Raw genomic sequence first — 17,419 nt, forward strand, 5'->3', positions numbered from 1 at the left:
CATCTTCCAAATGTTCAGCCCCAGTCGTCAAGTGCTGCTCTTGGGGGGCGAGGTTGAGAGGGAGGGTGACGCCAAGACGGGAGAGAAATACATGCATCAATAGGCAAGGCTACATATTTCTCCTCCTACAATCCCGTTATAACGTTGCCTACTCTGCTAATACGGAGGAGATAGTGTGAATTTAAAGGTGAGTGAGCTAAGGTGATAATTATTTCTTACATGTGGTGGATGTGATGAGATTCTAAAAAATAAATTCGCCGCCTGGTGCGTGACGGGTTAAATTCTGCAGTTTTTGGTGAGATGCTCGTGAGGGTGTCTGTTTGCTTTACCGCATATTGAGATGTTAGGTTAATAGCCGATTATTATCTGATAAGGGCTTTATTGGATGAAAACAGGGCGTGCTTGTTCCGGAGAAGATGAAAGGTGAGACAATTGTGATTAGGTTGTCACGTTTATTGAGGGGAACGATTAAACAGACTATGCGCATCATCGGGATGGTGGTATGATGGGACACGTCTTCAATAATGTATTACCATGCTAATTTCACAGTCTGCTCTACAGAATGCCACACAAGGGGGCAATCATTAGGCTACACAGGTTGGATAGACTAGTGCCGGTCCAATGCCTATCCCTATTTATGACCATTTAGATTAGGCCTATAGCCTAATGTAAGACATTGCTTCAGAATTTGAGCCATAGCCTATGACAAGAAAAAATCACTGAAACAATGTAGCCTAACAGGGATATGCAATAGGATATGTTATTTGAAATATCCCTGAATATTCCCATCATGGAATGCAATATGTCGCCTTAATTCGCAGTACCTGTTAATTCATGTAGAGATGAATTGTATGACTCAGTTTGGCCATGTGAGATTATTGATGCATAATACACATCTAATCAATGCAAATGAGTAGTCTACGGATCCTGTCTCTAATCAGTATATCTTAATATGTAGGACTATTCTTTTTTTATCGAATGTTTAAGACTGTACTGAATCCTTTATTTTTAAAGCATCCATCCATTCTAAATTGAACGATGTGCTCCTGCAGCCTGTACCGGCGCGCTGCTGACTCGGGTGCTGTACGGTGTCGCCCCCGCCGTTTATATGTTGATGACATATGGTGGCCTGAGTCTGCGCTGCCTGCATGTTACAATTGCCAACAGTTCAGGTACATGGCAGTATAGTACAGTGTGCGCTGTCACTGCAATTCAAGCCTTTTTAAGCTCTGAGGTTTATCTGTTGGGATTTTATGCAACACGTGTTTGTCTTGTACACAAGGACACTTTAATCAAAAGATGTGGGAATATAACCATGTCTTGTTACTGTTGGGAGGGCATTCTTTTAATATGTTCTGGTTAAGATAGAAACACGTTACACACCTATTTGTTTTTCCTCTCTGTCTCTAATTTAGCACATATATATTTTTATTGGAAGACTGTAAACTGGAAGTGATGATAGATTTTTTACTAGAGCCTGTAATGACCTATTTTCAACTGTCACCATTAGGAAATGATGAAGCTACATCTCATCTGTGAGTTGTCTTTCTATGTCCTCACTTGAAAGACAATGATGAGTTGAGGATAAGGACATTTACTGGAGCTCTCCTCCCCCTCATGACCTATGATCTGACAAGATCTGACAGGTGAAAGCAATATGGTGGAAACCTGTCCACTCCTTTCATATATATATATATATATATATATATATATATATATATATATATATATATATATATATATATATATAAGAGAGAGAGAGACTGAGAGGGGGGCTGAGAGAGAGGGAGAAATACAGAGAGAGAAAGACAGAGAGTGATTGAGAGAAAGAGGGATAGAGAAAAAGACACATAGAGAGAGGGAAAGAAAGAGAAATACAGTTGAAGTCGGAAGTTTACATACACTTAGGTTGGAGTCATTAAAACTTGTTTTTCAACAACTCCACACATTTCTTGTTAAAAAACTATAGTTTTGGCAAGTCGGTTAGGACATCTACTTTGTGCATGACACAAGTCATTTTTCCAACAATTGTTTACAGGTACAAAAGTATCTATATCCACATTAAAACGAGTCCTATATTGACATATCCCGAAAGGCTGCTCAGCAAGGAAGAAGCCACTGCTCCAAAACCTCCATCAAAAAGCCAGACTACGGTTTGCAACTGCACATGGGGACAAAGATCATACTTTTTGGAGAAATGTCCTCTGGTCTGATGAAACAAAAATAGAACTGTTTGGCCATAATGACCATCATTATGTTTGGAGGAAAAAGGGGAGGCTTGCAAGCCGAAGAACACCATCCCAACCGTGAAACACAGGGGTGACAGCATCATGTTGTGAGGGTACTTTGCTGCAGGAGGAACTGGTGCACTTCACAAAATAGATGGCATCATGAGGAGGGGAAATTATGTGGATATACTGAAGCAACATCTCAAGACATCAATCAGGAAGTTAAAGCTTGGTCACAAATGGGTCTTCCAAATGGACAATGACCCCAAGCATACTTCCAAAGTTGTAGGATTAAATGTCAGGAATTGTGAAAAACTGAGTTCAAATGTATTTGGCTAAGGTGTATGTAAACTTCCAACTTCAACTGTACAGTGAGATAGAGACATGGACCTAGACAGAGAGAGAGATAGAGAGAATATTTTTAGAGTACTTAAAGAAGGGAAGGCAGTGGATAAATGAAGAGTCAGTCTATGTCTGTGTGATATGAGACCTCATCCATCATCCATTTTGATTTACACCACACTTCCAGGCAGGCAGCCCAGGGCTGCACCTCAACAGTCTAAAGTGGCTTTTTCCCCTTGTCTCCTTTCCTTTATCTGTCTCCTTGCCACAGGATGGATAAAAGCAATATGGTTGATGTGTATTGTTGGGAATCTGCTTTCACCTATCAAGTAGTTTTACACTCATCAGAGCAGATGAAGGAAAGGAGACAAAGAGAGGAAGCCTCTTCAGACTATTGAGATGCACCCATTGTCATTTTAACTAACCAGAAACCCATGACCTCCAGTAAACCACCTAAAGTAAACATTCAGCCTGTGTCCTGTTCTGTTGGCGCAGTGATACCTTTTGCTTTTCTGACACTTCATGATTTAGGAATGTATTTTCTGGTGAGGGAGGAGAGGAGGGAAAGGGGGTGAGAGGAAGCAAATGTTGGTCATGTGTGTTTGTGTCTATGGGATTTATGGACAAGGTGTGTGTGTGTGTGTGTGTGTGTGTGTGTGTGTGTGTGTGTGTGTGTGTGTGTGTGTGTGTGTGTGTGTGTGTGTGTGTGTGTGTGTGTGTGTGTGTGTGTGTGTGTGTGTGTGTGTTTGGGGTGTGCATTTCCTTGTAGCCTGACTGGATACTTTGCCTTCATTACAGTGACAGAAGTATTAGGGGATAGATGCACCGACCACTGGGGTTATGTAAGCCAAGGAGAATGAAGGAAATGATGTGAATGTGAAGGAATGAAGGACAGACAGACAGAGACATCTTTGTGGGGTTCATGCATCTGCAGTCATTGAAGACTTTTCCGCCAATTTAAAGGAGCTCAACAAAGACCTGTCTGTACCTCCTCCTCTCTCCCTTCTCAGTGACCAGAGACTCAAAGGCAGCTTCCCAAATGGCACCCTATTCCCTTTATAGTGCCCTACTTTTGATCAGAGCTGTATGGACCCTGGTCAAAAGTAGTGGAATACATAGTGAATAGGGTGCCATTTGGAACAAATCCCCCATTTCAGATGAAGACAGACACAGTCTTTGAGTTCAGAGTGGGATGCTGCTGGAGCTGAGATTATGTAAGATAAGGAGGAGGAGAGGGTGAAAGGGGGCATGAGAGGAGAAAGAGAGAGGGAGGGAGAGAAACAGACGGAGTGGAGAAAAGAAGAAAGAGAGGGAAGGACAGAAGAGGCATAGCAGAAATGGAATGGGAAATAAAGAGAGAGAAGGCAGAGAGAAGAGAGGGATAGAGAGAGTGGCATGAGGCAGAACAGGAAATAGAATGAGAAAAGATAGAAGGACAGAAAGCAGGAGAGGAGAGAAAGTAACAGCTGAGTCAGACAGAAAAAAAGAGAGAAAGGGACAAATTGGAAGATTGATGAGGAGATGATGCAGGGAGGGAAAGAGGATAAGATATGTGGGAAGAAACAGAGAGAAAAAGGGAGGCAGGAAAATGAAATAAAGAGAGAGTGGCAGTAAAAAGAGAGTGAAATACATGACAGATAGAGAGGGACTGAGGAAGGAAGAGAGTGACAGATATAGAGTGACAGATATAGAGGGACTGATAGAGAGGGACTGAGGAAGGAAGAGAGTGACAGATAGAGAGGGACTGATAGAGAGGGACTGAGGAAGGAAGAGAGAGTGACAGATATAGAGTGACAGATATAGAGGGACTGATAGAGAGGGACTGAGGAAGGAAGAGAGTGACAGATAGAGAGGGACTGATAGAGAGGGACTGAGGAAGGAAGAGAGAGTGACAGATATAGAGTGACAGATATAGAGGGACTGATAGAGAGGGACTGAGGAAGGAAGAGAGTGACAGATAGAGAGGGACTGATAGAGAGGGACTGAGGAAGGAAGAGAGAGTGACAGATATAGAGTGACAGATAGAGAAGTCTAGGTGAATAGGGGACAGAAAGAGAGAGAGATACAGAAAGAGGAAGGGAGGAAAAGAGGGAGGGAGTGAAGGATAGCAGATGGCCCAGTCCGGCAGCCCATGGTTAAAAGCCCAAAGGAGAGGAGGCGTGTTTGTGTGTGTGTGTGTGTGTGTGTGTGTGTGTGTGTGTGTGTGTGTGTGTGTGTGTGTGTGTGTGTGTGTGTGTGTGTGTGTGTGTGTGTGTGTGTGTGTGTGTGTTTGTGTGTGTTTGTGTGTGTGTGTGTGTGTCACTGTAAACCCAGTGAGGCGAGCACCAGGGTGTTGTTTCCCTTACAAAAAAACATGTCAAATTTGTCCTAAAACCACGTCTGACTCACATGTCTGCTTTTCCCACATTACATTTTTCACGTGATTTGTTCACATGTGAAAATGTATGTGAAATGTCACAAGTGTCCGAAAACTATGTGTCTGACTCACGTGAATGTTTTTATTTTACATGTGACATATTTCACCTGATTTGTTTACACCTGTGTTCACACGTGTCCATACACCACATGTTTTTTCACGTGTTCCTTTCACATGTGATTTTTTGTAAGGTTCTGGCCCCAAATGATTCAAACATTTTTTTTCCCTCCTTAAATGGAGTAGAAGATCTTGGATTATTTGCTTCACAGGTCCTCTAAAAACAACAGCACAGATACATTCCCCTTATGTGCTGTAGTGACACAAAGATAAACATGTTTCACACCCCTGTGTTCACACATTATGATATAACATCACATCACATTTGATTTGTCATGCGCTGAATACAACAGGTGTAGACCTTACAGTGAAATGCTGAATACAACAGGTGTAGACCTTACAGTGAAATGCTGAATACAACAGGTGTAGTAGACCTTACAGTGAAATGCTGAATACAACAGGTGTAGTAGACCTTACAGGGAAATGCTGAATACAACAGGTGTAGTAGACCTTACAGTGAAATGCTGAATACAACAGGTGTAGACCTTACAGTGAAATGCTGAATACAACAGGTGTTGTAGACCTTACAGTGAAATGCTGAATACAACAGGTGTTGTAGACCTTACAGTGAAATGCTGAATACAACAGGTGTTGTAGACCTTACAGTGAAATGCTGAATACAACAGGTGTAGACCTTACAGTGAAATGTTTACTTACAAGCCCTTAACCAACAATGCAGTTGTAAGAAAATACATGTTTTTATTAGCATGTAATTGTTCAGTAATAAGAACACAGCAAGGTGTCCCCAACGCCATGTCCCGGCAGAATCAACCTATACAGACAGAACATGGCTGAACCAAGGTGTCCCCAACGCCATGTCCCGGCAGAATCAACCTATACAGACAGGACATGGCCGAACCAAGGTGTCCCCAACTCCATGTCCCGGCAGAATCAACCTATACAGACAGGACATGGCCGAACCAAGGTGTCCCCAACGTCATGTCCCGGCAGAATCAACCTATACAGACAGAACATGGCCGAACCAAGGTGTCCCCAACGCCATGTCCCGGCAGAATCAACCTATACAGACAGGACATGGCCGAACCAAGGTGTCCCCAACGCCATGTCCCGGCAGAATCAACCTATACAGACAGGACATGGCCGAACCAAGGTGTCCCCAACGCCATGTCCCGGCAGAATCAACCTATACAGACAGAACATGGCTGAACCAAGGTGTCCCCAACTCCATGTCCCGGCAGAATCAACCTATACAGACAGGACATGGCCGAACCAAGGTGTCACAACTGATGTGTGCTTGTTGCTGGTGTTGTCTGAGGGACCCTCTCCTCTGGGGCTCCGCTGTGTCCTGTCTTTTGTTTCAGATTTAATAAAATGACTGTGCTTTCAGGCTATGGTAGTGGCTCGGCTCACTGCCCAGTGCAGGGTGTAAGAGGCTGGGAGAGAAAGGGAGAGAGAGAAACAGAGAGAGGAGAAGATTGGATAAGAGTGTCTCGTAGCAGAGAGAGATGGTGGTTGGGGAATTATGACATTATCACATGCTAATTGTCCTCATTAACAAATGAGAGCAGCAGGTTTTCTGCTCCTGCCAACAGATCAGGTCTCTGCAGATGGCTTAATGCTTCCTGCTTTGTACACACATTCTCTCTCTCTCTCTCTCTTTCACACACACACACACACACACACACACACACACACACACACACACACACACACACACACACACACACACACACACACACACACACACACACACACACACACACACACACACACACACACACACACACACACACACACACCCAACAGTTCAGGCCTGTGTCTAAATGCTATCTCCTTTCATCTCTAGCGTTCGGGATCACAGTGTCTTACAGTGATTAAGCATCCTGTTGCAGAATGGTTGTTGGGAGGGTGAACGCTTTGCTGCTTAATCTCAGCACCTCAATGGCATGCCATTCCCCTGACTCAGGGGAACTAGTTAAATCTGCCGCTACAGATGTAGGATCTTCATTTGATCAACCTGTTGCAGAATAACTTTCCTTCTATGCAGGACATTTAAAATGTGTAGTGTATTTGAGGTTTCAAAGGGATTCTGAAGTTTGTAATTTCCACTTTGAAATTTCAGACTTGATTTGCCCTAATGAAAAATGTATCAACCCCTACAAAAATGTCCATTAATTATAATCCACATAATAATTCACATTTCCTGTTGCTGCAGGATTATTTTCCTGCTGTAGCAAACAGGCTGTAATTAGGGAAAAGGTTGATCTCTGTTTGAAACCCAGTCTCATCTTCGTGTGTGTAGGTGGCAGGGAAGTCAGGCGCAGGAGAAACCAACTTCATATAATTGGAGTAGTTTCATATATTTTTAAAACAAACTCCAATATCAGCGTACATCAAATAAACATGGGTAAACATACCCGTCGCACACCTATACAAAATACACAAACATAATAACACCAAACAATCTCCGACAAAGACATGAGGGGGAAACAGAGGGTTAAATACAGAGCATGTAATTAATGGGATTGGAACCAGGTGTGTAGGAAGACAAGACAAAACCAATGGAAAATGAAAAATGGATCAATGATGGCTAGAAGACCGGTGACGTCGACCGCCGAGCACCACCCGAACAAGGAGGGGCATCGACTTCGGCAGAAGTCGTGACACCCAGCCAAGCAATTCCCCAGCTCCCCCCAGTCCCAATTACCATTAATTATTCCCAGACTGTTTTAATTCAGGCATGTTCACTGACACCTAATCAATATACCAGTCCCTGTCTGGGATTCAGTGGGAGCCTATGGCGTCCTTGGGTGTATTATCCAGGAACCAAACAGACACTAACAGGCCAAAACGGGAAGGACTAACCTGAACATGTCCAATAAGAAACACTCCTTTTCTTTGCAAAACCTTTCTGTTGCATAACCTTTTGCTACGGCTTGCTATGGTGAGCACTAATGAATACACCCCTAGTTCAAAACCGCAAACAAGCTCCAATGTGCCTTTAAAGGGGAGGGAATATGAAAAAGAATAGGTTGTTGTTGTTGTTGTTGTTGTTGTTGTTGCAATAAGTTCATGTATCTTTCAATCTTAAAGCCCCACTTGCTTGCAGCTTGGTAGCGTAAATCAACTATTGGAATTGAATTGGGAACTATTTACGCTACATGAGCACTGTGCTAGTTTGTATCTTGGAACAGGGGAGGTGCTGCACTGCAGACTATCGTTTGTACATGTCAAATTATAACATCAAACTTTTTGCATTGGTGGTAAATTGAATTCCCCTGGACATCAGGTGTAGGGATTCAATGCAGCAAAATATCTACTGAGCGTTTTTTCTTAAAGTAGTCAAGGGTTGACAGTCGTCAGTGGATGAAAAACCTTGGCCCTGTTGGAATACTTTGAACATGACTGATATAACGTGACTGGTTTGTTGGATTGCTTTCATGATCTGACATGGAAGGGGGGAAAGATGTATTTTTTCAAAGATATCAGAGAGGAGGAAGAAACTTTGGGATGACCGTTAGGATCAGAGGAACACACACACACACACACACACACACACACACACACACACACACACACACACACACACACACACACACACACACACCACACACACACACACTGCATTCACTCCTCTGGTGAAGTCAGTCAAGCTACAGTGAGGGAAAAAAGTATTTGATCCCCTGCTGATTTTGTACGTTTGCCCACTGACAAAGAAATGATCAGTCTATAATTTTAATGGTAGGTTTATTTGAACAGTGAGAGACAGAATAACAACAAAAAAATCCAGAAAAACGAATGTCAAAAATGTTATAAATTGATTTGCATTTTAATGAGGGAAATAAGTATTTGACCTCCTCTCAATCAGAAAGATTTCTGGCTCCCAGGTGTCTTTTATAGAGGTAACGAGCTGAGATTAGGAGCACACTCTTAAAAGGAGTGCTCCTAATCTCAGCTTGTTACCTGTATAAAAGACACCTGTCCACAGAAGCAATCAATCAATCAGATTCCAAACTCTCCACCACGGCCAAGACCAAAGAGCTCTCCAAGGATGTCAGGGACAAGATTGTAGACCTACACAAGGCTGGATTGGGCTACAAGACCATCGCCAAGCAGCTTGGTGAGAAGGTGACAACAGTTGGTGCGATTATTCGCAAATGGAAGAAACACAAAAGAACTGTCAATCTCCCTCGGCCTGGGGCTCCATGCAAGATCTCACCTCGTGGAGTTGCAATGATCATGAGAACGGTGAGGAATCAGCCCAGAACTAAACGGGAGGATCTTGTCAATGATCTCAAGACAGCTGGGACCATAGTCACCAAGAAAACAATTGGTAACACACTACGCCGTGAAGGACTGAAATCCTGCAGCGCCCGCAATGTCCCCCTGCGCAAGAAAGCACATATCCTTGCCCGTCTGAAGTTTGCCAATGAACATCTGAATAATTCAGAGGACAAGCGGGTGAAAGTGTTGTGGTCAGATGAGACCAAAATGGAGCTCTTTGGCATCAACTCCACTCGCCGTGTTTGGAGGAGGAGGAATGCTGCCTATGACCGCAAGAACGCCATCCCCACCGTCAAACATGGAGGTGGAAACATTATGCTTTGGGGGTGTTTTTCTGCTAAGGGGACAGGACAACTTCACCGCATCAAAGGGACGATGATCGGGGAGTAACAGACACAACCATCATTTTTGTGTTTTGGGTCATTGTCATGCTGGAATACCCATCCACGACCCATTTTCAATGCCCTGGCTGAGGGAAGGAGGTTCTCACCCAAGATTTGACGGTACATGGCCCCGTCCATCATCCCTTTGATGCAGTGAAGTTGTCCTGTCCCCTTAGCAGAAAAACACCCCCAAAGCATAATGTTTCCACCTCCATGTTTGACGGTGGGGATGGCGTTCTTGGGGTCATTCCTTGAGTTGATGCCAAAGACCACAACACTTTCACCCAGTTGTCCTCTGAATCATTCAGCTGTTCATTGGCAAACTTCAGACGGGCATGTATATGTGCTTTCAGACGGGCATGAGATGATGTCACCACCACAACATTATATCATTATCTATGAATTAGCTAAGGGAGCACCTCCCTCACCCTCACCCACACCCAGCCAAACACAATCAGATGGAGACACAGAAAGAACAAATGAGGGAGGAGAAGAGGATGTGGAGGGCACAGAGAGAGAGATGGAAATAGAGAGGCATTCTATTCTAATGTGCCACTTATCAAACACCATTTTTGTTTATACTCAATCTTTCCTTTATCTTATCTTCCCTTCATCTCTCCTTCTTTCCAGAGCCAGGAGATCTGATGAAGATGAAGACAGTCAGTGTGGTGGTGCTGAGCTTGCTGCTCTGCTCAGGTATGTCGTTAAGCCCAGAGATGTATGACCAGATATGATAAGGTCACATGAGATAATACCTTATTGAGGCCCAAAGGGGTAATGTGACGGTAGCAGTCATCCATCTCTGATTCAGTTGAGTTATGTGGAGCTGTCCAGAGCAGTGTGGAGCTGTCCAGAGTAGTGTGGAGCTGTCCAGAGCAGTGTGGAGCTGTCCAGAGCAGTGTGGAGCTGTCCAGAGTAGTGTGGAGCTGTCCAGAGCAGTGTGGAGCTGCCCAGAGTAGTGTGGAGCTGTCCAGAATAGTGTGGAGCTGTCCAGAGTAGTGTGGAGCTGTCCAGAGCAGTGTGGAGCTGTCCAGAGTAGTGTGGAACTGTCCAGAGTAGTGTGGAGCTGTCCAGAGCAGTGTGGAGCTGTCCAGAGTAGTGTGGAGCTGTCCAGAGTAGTGTGGAGCTGTCCAGAGCAGTGTGGAGCTGTCCAGAGTAGTGTGGAGCTGTCCAGAATAGTGTGGAGCTGTCCAGAGTAGTGTGGAGCTGTCCAGAGCCCAGAGCAGTGTGGAACTGTCCAGAGTAGTGTGGAGCTGTCCAGAGCAGTGTGGAGCTGTCCAGAGTAGTGTGGAACTGTCCAGAGTAGTGTGGAGCTGTCCAGAGCAGTGTGGAGCTGTCCAGAGTAGTGTGGAGCTGTCCAGAGTAGTGTGGAGCTGTCCAGAGCAGTGTGGAGCTGTCCAGAGTAGTGTGGAGCTGTCCAGAATAGTGTGGAGCTGTCCAGAGTAGTGTGGAGCTGTCCAGAGCCCAGAGCAGTGTGGAACTGTCCAGAGTAGTGTGGAGCTGTCCAGAGCAGTGTGGAGCTGTCCAGAGTAGTGTGGAGCTGTCCAGAGCAATGTGGAGCTGTCCAGAGTAGTGTGGAGCTGTCCAGAGTAGTGTGGAGCTGTCCAGAGTAGTGTGGAGCTGTCCAGAGCAGTGTAGAGCTGTCCAGAGTAGTGTGGAGCTGTCCAGAGCAGTGTGGAGCTGTCCAGAGCAGTGTGGAGCTGTCCAGAGTAGTGTGGAGCTGTCCAGAGTAGTGTGGAGCTGTCCAGAGCAGTGTGGAGCTGTCCAGAGCGGTGTGTGTGTCCAGAGTAGTGTGGAGCTGTCCAGAGTAGTGTGGAGCTGTCCAGAGTAGTGTGGAGCTGTCCAGAGCGGTGTGGAGCTGTCCAGAGTGGTGTGTGTGTCCAGAGTAATGTGGAGCTGTTCAGAGTAGTGTGTGTGTCCAGAATAGTGTGGAGCTGTCCAGAGGGGTGTGGAGCTGTCCAGAGTAGTGTGGAGCTGTCCAGGGTAGTGTGGAGCTGTCCAGAGCAGTGTGGAGCTGTCCAGAGTAGTGTGTGTGTCCAGAGTAGTGTGTGTGTCCAGAGTAGTGTGGAGCTGTCCAGAGTAGTGTGTGTGTGTGTGTGTGTGTGTGTGTGTGTGTGTGTGTGTGTGTGTGTGTGTACAGGTTCAGTGTGTACAGGTTCAGTGTGTACAGGTTCAGTGTGCGCAGGTTCATTGTGTGCAGGTTCAGTGTAAAAACAGGTTCAGTGTAAGAACAGGTTCAGTGTGTGCAGGTTCAGTGTGTACAGGTTCAGTGTGTACAGGTTCAGTGTAAAAACAGGTTCAGTGTGTACAGGTTCAGTGTGTACAGGTTCAGTGTGTACAGGTTCAGTGTAAAAACAGGTTCAGTGTTTACAGGTTCAGTGTGTGCAGGTTCAGTGTGTAAAGGTTCAGTGTGTACAGGTTCAGTGTGTACAGGTTCAGTGTGTGCAGGTTCAGTGTGTACAGGTTCAGTGTAAAAACAGGTTCAGTGTGTTCAGGTTCAGTGTGTACAGGTTCAGTGTGTTCAGGTTCAGTGTGTTCAGGTTCAGTGTGTTCAGGTTCAGAGTGTACAGGTTCAGTGTAAAAACAGGTTCAGTGTGTACAGGTTCAGTGTGTACAGGTTCAGTGTGTACAGGTCAGTGTAAAAACAGGTTCAGTGTGTACAGGTTCAGTGTGTACAGGTTCAGTGTGTACAGGTTCAGTGTGTACAGGTTCAATGTAAAAACAGGTTCAGTGTGTACAGGTTCAGTGTGTGCAGGTTCAGTGTTTACAGGTTCAGTGTGTACAGGTTCAGTGTGTACAGGTTCAGTGTGTACAGGTTCAATGTAAAAACAGGTTCAGTGTGTACAGGTTCAGTGTGTGCAGGTTCAGTGTGTGCAGGTTCAGTGTGTACAGGTTCAGTGTGTACAGGTTCAGTGTGTAGAGGTTCAGTGTTTACAGGTTCAGTGTGTACAGGTTCAGTGTGTACAGGTTCAGTGTTTACAGGTTCAGTGTGTGCAGGTTCAGTGTGTACAGGTTCAGTGTGTACAGGTTCAGTCTGTACAGGTTCGGTGTGTGCAGGTTCAGTGTGTACAGGTTCAGTTTGTAAAGGTTCAGTGTGTACAGGTTCAGTGTGTGCAGGTTCAGTGTGTGCAGGTTCAGTTTGTACAGGTTCAGTGTGTACAGGTTCAGTGTGTGCAGGTTCAGTGTGTGCAGGTTCAGTTTGTACAGGTTCAGTGTGTACAGGTTCAGTTTGTACAGGTTCAGTGTGTACAGGTTCAATGTAAAAACAGGTTCAGTGTGTACAGGTTCAGTGTTTACAGGTTCAGTGTTTACAGGTTCAGTGTGTACAGGTTCAGTGTTTACAGGTTCAGTGTGTGCAGGTTCAGTGTGTGCAGGTTCAGTTTGTAGAGGTTCAGTGTGTACAGGTTCAGTGTGTACAGGTTCAGTGTGTACAGGTTCAGTGTGTGCAGGTTCAGTGTGTACAGGTTCAGTTTGTACAGGTTCAGTGTGTACAGGTTCAGTGTGTACAGGTTCAGTGTTTACAGGTTCAGTGTGTGCAGGTTCAGTGTGTACAGGTTCAGTCTGTACAGGTTCGGTGTGTGCAGGTTCAGTGTGTACAGGTTCAGTTTGTAAAGGTTCAGTGTGTACAGGTTCAGTGTGTGCAGGTTCAGTGTGTGCAGGTTCAGTTTGTACAGGTTCAGTGTGTACAGGTTCAGTTTGTACAGGTTCAGTGTGTACAGGTTCAGTGTAAAAACAGGTTCAGTGTGTACAGGTTCAGTGTGTACAGGTTCAGTGTGTACAGGTTCAGTGTGTGCAGGTTCAGTTTGTACAGGTTCAGTTTGTACAGGTTCAGTGTGTACAGGTTCAATGTAAAAACAGGTTCAGTGTGTACAGGTTCAGTGTGTACAGGTTCAGTGTGTACAGGTTCAGTGTGTACAGGTTCAGTGTGTGCAGGTTCAGTGTGTGCAGGTTCAGTGTGTACAGGTTCAGTGTGTACAGGTTCAGTTTGTACAGGTTCAGTGTGTACAGGTTCAATGTAAAAAAACAGGTTCAGTGTGTACAGGTTCAGTGTGTACAGGTTCAATGTAAAAACAGGTTCAGTGTGTACAGGTTCAGTGTTTACAGGTTCAGTGTGTACAGGTTCAGTGTTTACAGGTTCAGTGTGTACAGGTTCAGTGTGTACAGGTTCAGTCTGTACAGGTTCGGTGTGTGCAGGTTCAGTGTGTACAGGTTCAGTTTGTAAAGGTTCAGTGTGTGCAGGTTCAGTTTGTACAGGTTCAGTGTGTACAGGTTCAGTTTGTACAGGTTCAGTGTGTACAGGTTCAATGTAAAAACAGGTTCAGTGTGTACAGGTTCAGTGTGTACAGGTTCAGTGTGGGCAGGTTCAGTTTGTACAGGTTCAGTTTGTACAGGTTCAGTGTGTACAGGTTCAATGTAAAAACAGGTTCAGTGTGTACAGGTTCAGTGTGTACAGGTTCAGTGTGTACAGGTTCAGTGTGTGCAGGTTCAGTGTGTGCAGGTTCAGTTTGTACAGGTTCAGTGTGTACAGGTTCAGTTTGTACAGGTTCAGTGTGTACAGGTTCAATGTAAAAACAGATTCAGTGTGTACAGGTTCAGTGTGTACAGGTTCAATGTAAAAACAGGTTCAGTGTGTACAGGTTCAGTGTGTGCAGGTTCAGTTTGTACAGGTTCAGTTTGTACAGGTTCAGTGTGTACAGGTTCAGTGTGTACAGGTTCAGTGTGTACAGGTTCAGTTTGTACAGGTTCAGTGTGTACAGGTTCAATGTAAAAACAGGTTCAGTTTGTAAAGGTTCAGTGTGTAAAAGTTCAGTGTGTACAGGTTCAGTGTGTGCAGGTTCAGTGTTTACAGGTTCAGTGTGTACAGGTTCAGTGTGTACAGGTTCAGTGTGTGCAGGTTCAGTGTTTACAGGTTCAGTGTTTACAGGTTCAGTGTTTACAGGTTCAGTGTGTACAGGTTCAGTGTGTACAGGTTCAGTGTGTGCAGGTTCAGTTTGTACAGGTTCAGTGTGTGCAGGTTCAGTGTCTACAGGTTCAGTGTGTACAGGTTCAGTGTGTACAGGTTCAATGTAAAAACAGGTTCAGTGTGTACAGGTTCAGTGTGTGCAGGTTCAGTGTTTACAGGTTCAGTGTGTACAGGTTCAGTGTGTACAGGTTCAGTGTGTACAGGTTCAATGTAAAAACAGGTTCAGTGTGTACAGGTTCAGTGTGTACAGGTTCAGTGTGTACAGGTTCAGTGTGTACAGGTTCAGTGTGTACAGGTTCAGTGTGTGCAGGTTCAGTGTGTACAGGTTCAGTGTGTGCAGGTTCAGTTTGTAGAGGTTCAGTGTGTACAGGTTCAGTGTGTACAGGTTCAGTGTTTACAGGTTCAGTGTGTGCAGGTTCAGTGTGTACAGGTTCAGTGTGTACAGGTTCAGTGTGTGCAGGTTCAGTGTGTACAGGTTCAGTGTGTACAGGTTCAGTGTGTACAGGTTCAATGTAAAAATAGGTTCAGTGTGTACAGGTTCAGTGTGTGCAGGTTCAGTGTGTACAGGTTCAGTGTGTACAGGTTCAGTGTGTACAGGTTCAGTTTGTACAGGTTCAGTGTGTACAGGTTCAATGTAAAAACAGGTTCAGTGTGTACAGGTTCAGTGTGTGCAGGTTCAATTTGTACAGGTTCTGTGTGTACAGGTTCAGTTTGTACAGGTTCAGTGTGTACATGTTCAATGTAAAAACAGGTTCAGTGTGTACAGGTTCAGTGTGTACATGTTCAATGTAAAAACAGGTTCAGTGTGTACAGGTTCAGTGTGTGCAGGTTCAGTTTGTACAGGTTCAGTGTGTACAGGTTCAATTTGTACAGGTTCAGTGTGTACAGGTTCTATGTAAAAACAGGTTCAGTGTGTACAGGTTCAGTGTGTACAGGTTCAATTTAAAAACAGGTTCAGTGTGTACAGGTTCAGTTTGTACAGGTTCAGTGTTTACAGGTTCAGTGTGTACACGTTCAGTGTGTACAGGTTCAGTGTGTGCAGGTTCAGTGTGTGCAGGTTCAGTGTGTACAGGTTCAGTGTGTACAGGTTCAGTGTGTGCAGGTTCAGTTTGTACAGGTTCAGTTTGTACAGGTTCAGTGTGTACAGGTTCAGTGTGTACAGGTTCAGTGTGTACAGGTTCAATGTAAAAACAGGTTCAGTGTGTACAGGTTCAGTGTGTGCAGGTTCAGTGTGTACAGGTTCAGTGTGTACAGGTTCAATGTAAAAACAGGTTCAGTGTGTACAGGTTCAGTGTGTGCAGGTTCAGTGTGTACAGGTTCAGTGTGTACAGGTTCAGTGTGTACAGGTTCAGTGTGTACAGGTTCAATGTAAAAACAGGTTCAGTGTGTACAGGTTCAGTGTGTGCAGGTTCAGTGTGTACAGGTTCAGTGTGTACAGGTTCAGTGTGTACAGGTTCAGTGTTTACAGGTTCAGTGTTTGCAGGTTCAGTTTGTGCAGGTTCAGTTTGTGCAGGTTCAGTGTGTACAGGTTCAGTGTGTACAGGTTCAGTGTGTACAGGTTCAATGTAAAAACAGGTTCAGTGTGTACAGGTTCAGTGTGTGCAGGTTCAGTGTGTACAGGTTCAGTGTGTACAGGTTCAGTGTGTACAGGTTCAGTGTTTACAGGTTCAGTGTTTGCAGGTTCAGTTTGTGCAGGTTCAGTTTGTGCAGGTTCAGTGTGTACAGGTTCAGTGTGTACAGGTTCAGTGTGTACAGGTTCAGTGTGTACAGGTTCAGTGTTTACAGGTTCAGTGTTTACAGGTTCAGTGTTTACAGGTTCAGTGTGTACAGGTTCAGTGTTTACAGGTTCAGTGTGTACAGGTTCAGTGTTTACAGGTTCAGTGTGTACAGGTTCAGTGTGTACAGGTTCAGTGTGTGGAATAATCCACCAGGAGGAGTAATAGACACAACCATCATTTTTGTTTCTTTTGGGTCCTTATGACACAGTATAGTTATCGGTCATATATCTAACATTTTTGATGAATTACATTTCTATGCATAATTCTGAAATCACACCAACCTCTTTTCTCTTTGTCCATAGCTCTGATGGCCCCTTTGAAAGGTAAGCATCCCTGCCATCTGTTATCAATGCATCATTAGTTATGATATAGTACTAAGCTTTGTGATGCATTTCTGTGGAAATGTTAAACATACCCTCCCACCACCTCCCAGGTAAAGAAGACTCCCAGCAGACCATGTTCTTTGGGGAGGACTTCCATCTGCAGCTGCCCTCCCTGGCTGCAGAGGTTTTGTTCCAGCCCAGTAATGCCAAGGCGGGGGTCGAGGTGGTCCTGATGCGGGGTGGGTCCGTGGTCGGTAACCGTGCCAAGCTCAACAGTCAGCTCAGTCACCTGATCCTAGCGAATGTGGGTGAGGAGGACGAGGGGACATACTCGGTGAAGAAAAACGAACAGCCCGAAGAGGTCCGACGGATCACACTCATCGTCAGAGGTATGGGGTCTGAGTGTTGGAAGAGGGAAAGTTGCTCTCTGGGAGGGGGGTTGGAAGAAGGAAAGTTGCTCTCTGGGAGGGGGGTTGGAAGAAGGAAAGTTGCTCTCTGGGAGGGGGGTTGGAAGAAGGAAAGTTGCTCTCTGGGAGGGGGGTTGGAAGAAGGAAAGTTGCTCTCTGGGAGGGGGGTTGGAAGAAGGAAAGTTGCTCTCTGGGAGGGGGGTTGGAAGAAGGAAAG

At 45.0% G+C, this 17,419-nt stretch overlaps 1 protein-coding gene across 2 annotated transcripts in view; it reads left to right on the forward strand.

Moving 5' to 3' along the window:
- Positions 1 to 17,419, forward strand: part of LOC106579702 (uncharacterized) — a 27,640-nt gene continuing 10,221 nt past the window's right edge. The window contains exons 1-4 of one of the 2 annotated variants that reach the window (XM_014159852.3): positions 1 to 187; positions 10,362 to 10,427; positions 16,775 to 16,795; positions 16,906 to 17,184. In XM_014159852.3, coding sequence (XP_014015327.3) covers positions 10,376 to 10,427; positions 16,775 to 16,795; positions 16,906 to 17,184 — 352 coding nt within the window. In that variant the 5' untranslated portion in view covers positions 1 to 187; positions 10,362 to 10,375. Of the gene's footprint in view, positions 188 to 295; positions 424 to 10,361; positions 10,428 to 16,774; positions 16,796 to 16,905; positions 17,185 to 17,419 lie in introns of those variants that run through there. The other variant, XM_014159843.3, reaches the window with a different exon arrangement.

This window comes from Salmo salar, chromosome 02 (genome assembly GCF_965601325.2).
Source record: "Salmo salar chromosome 02, fSalSal1, whole genome shotgun sequence".
NCBI lineage: Eukaryota > Metazoa > Chordata > Actinopteri > Salmoniformes > Salmonidae > Salmo > Salmo salar.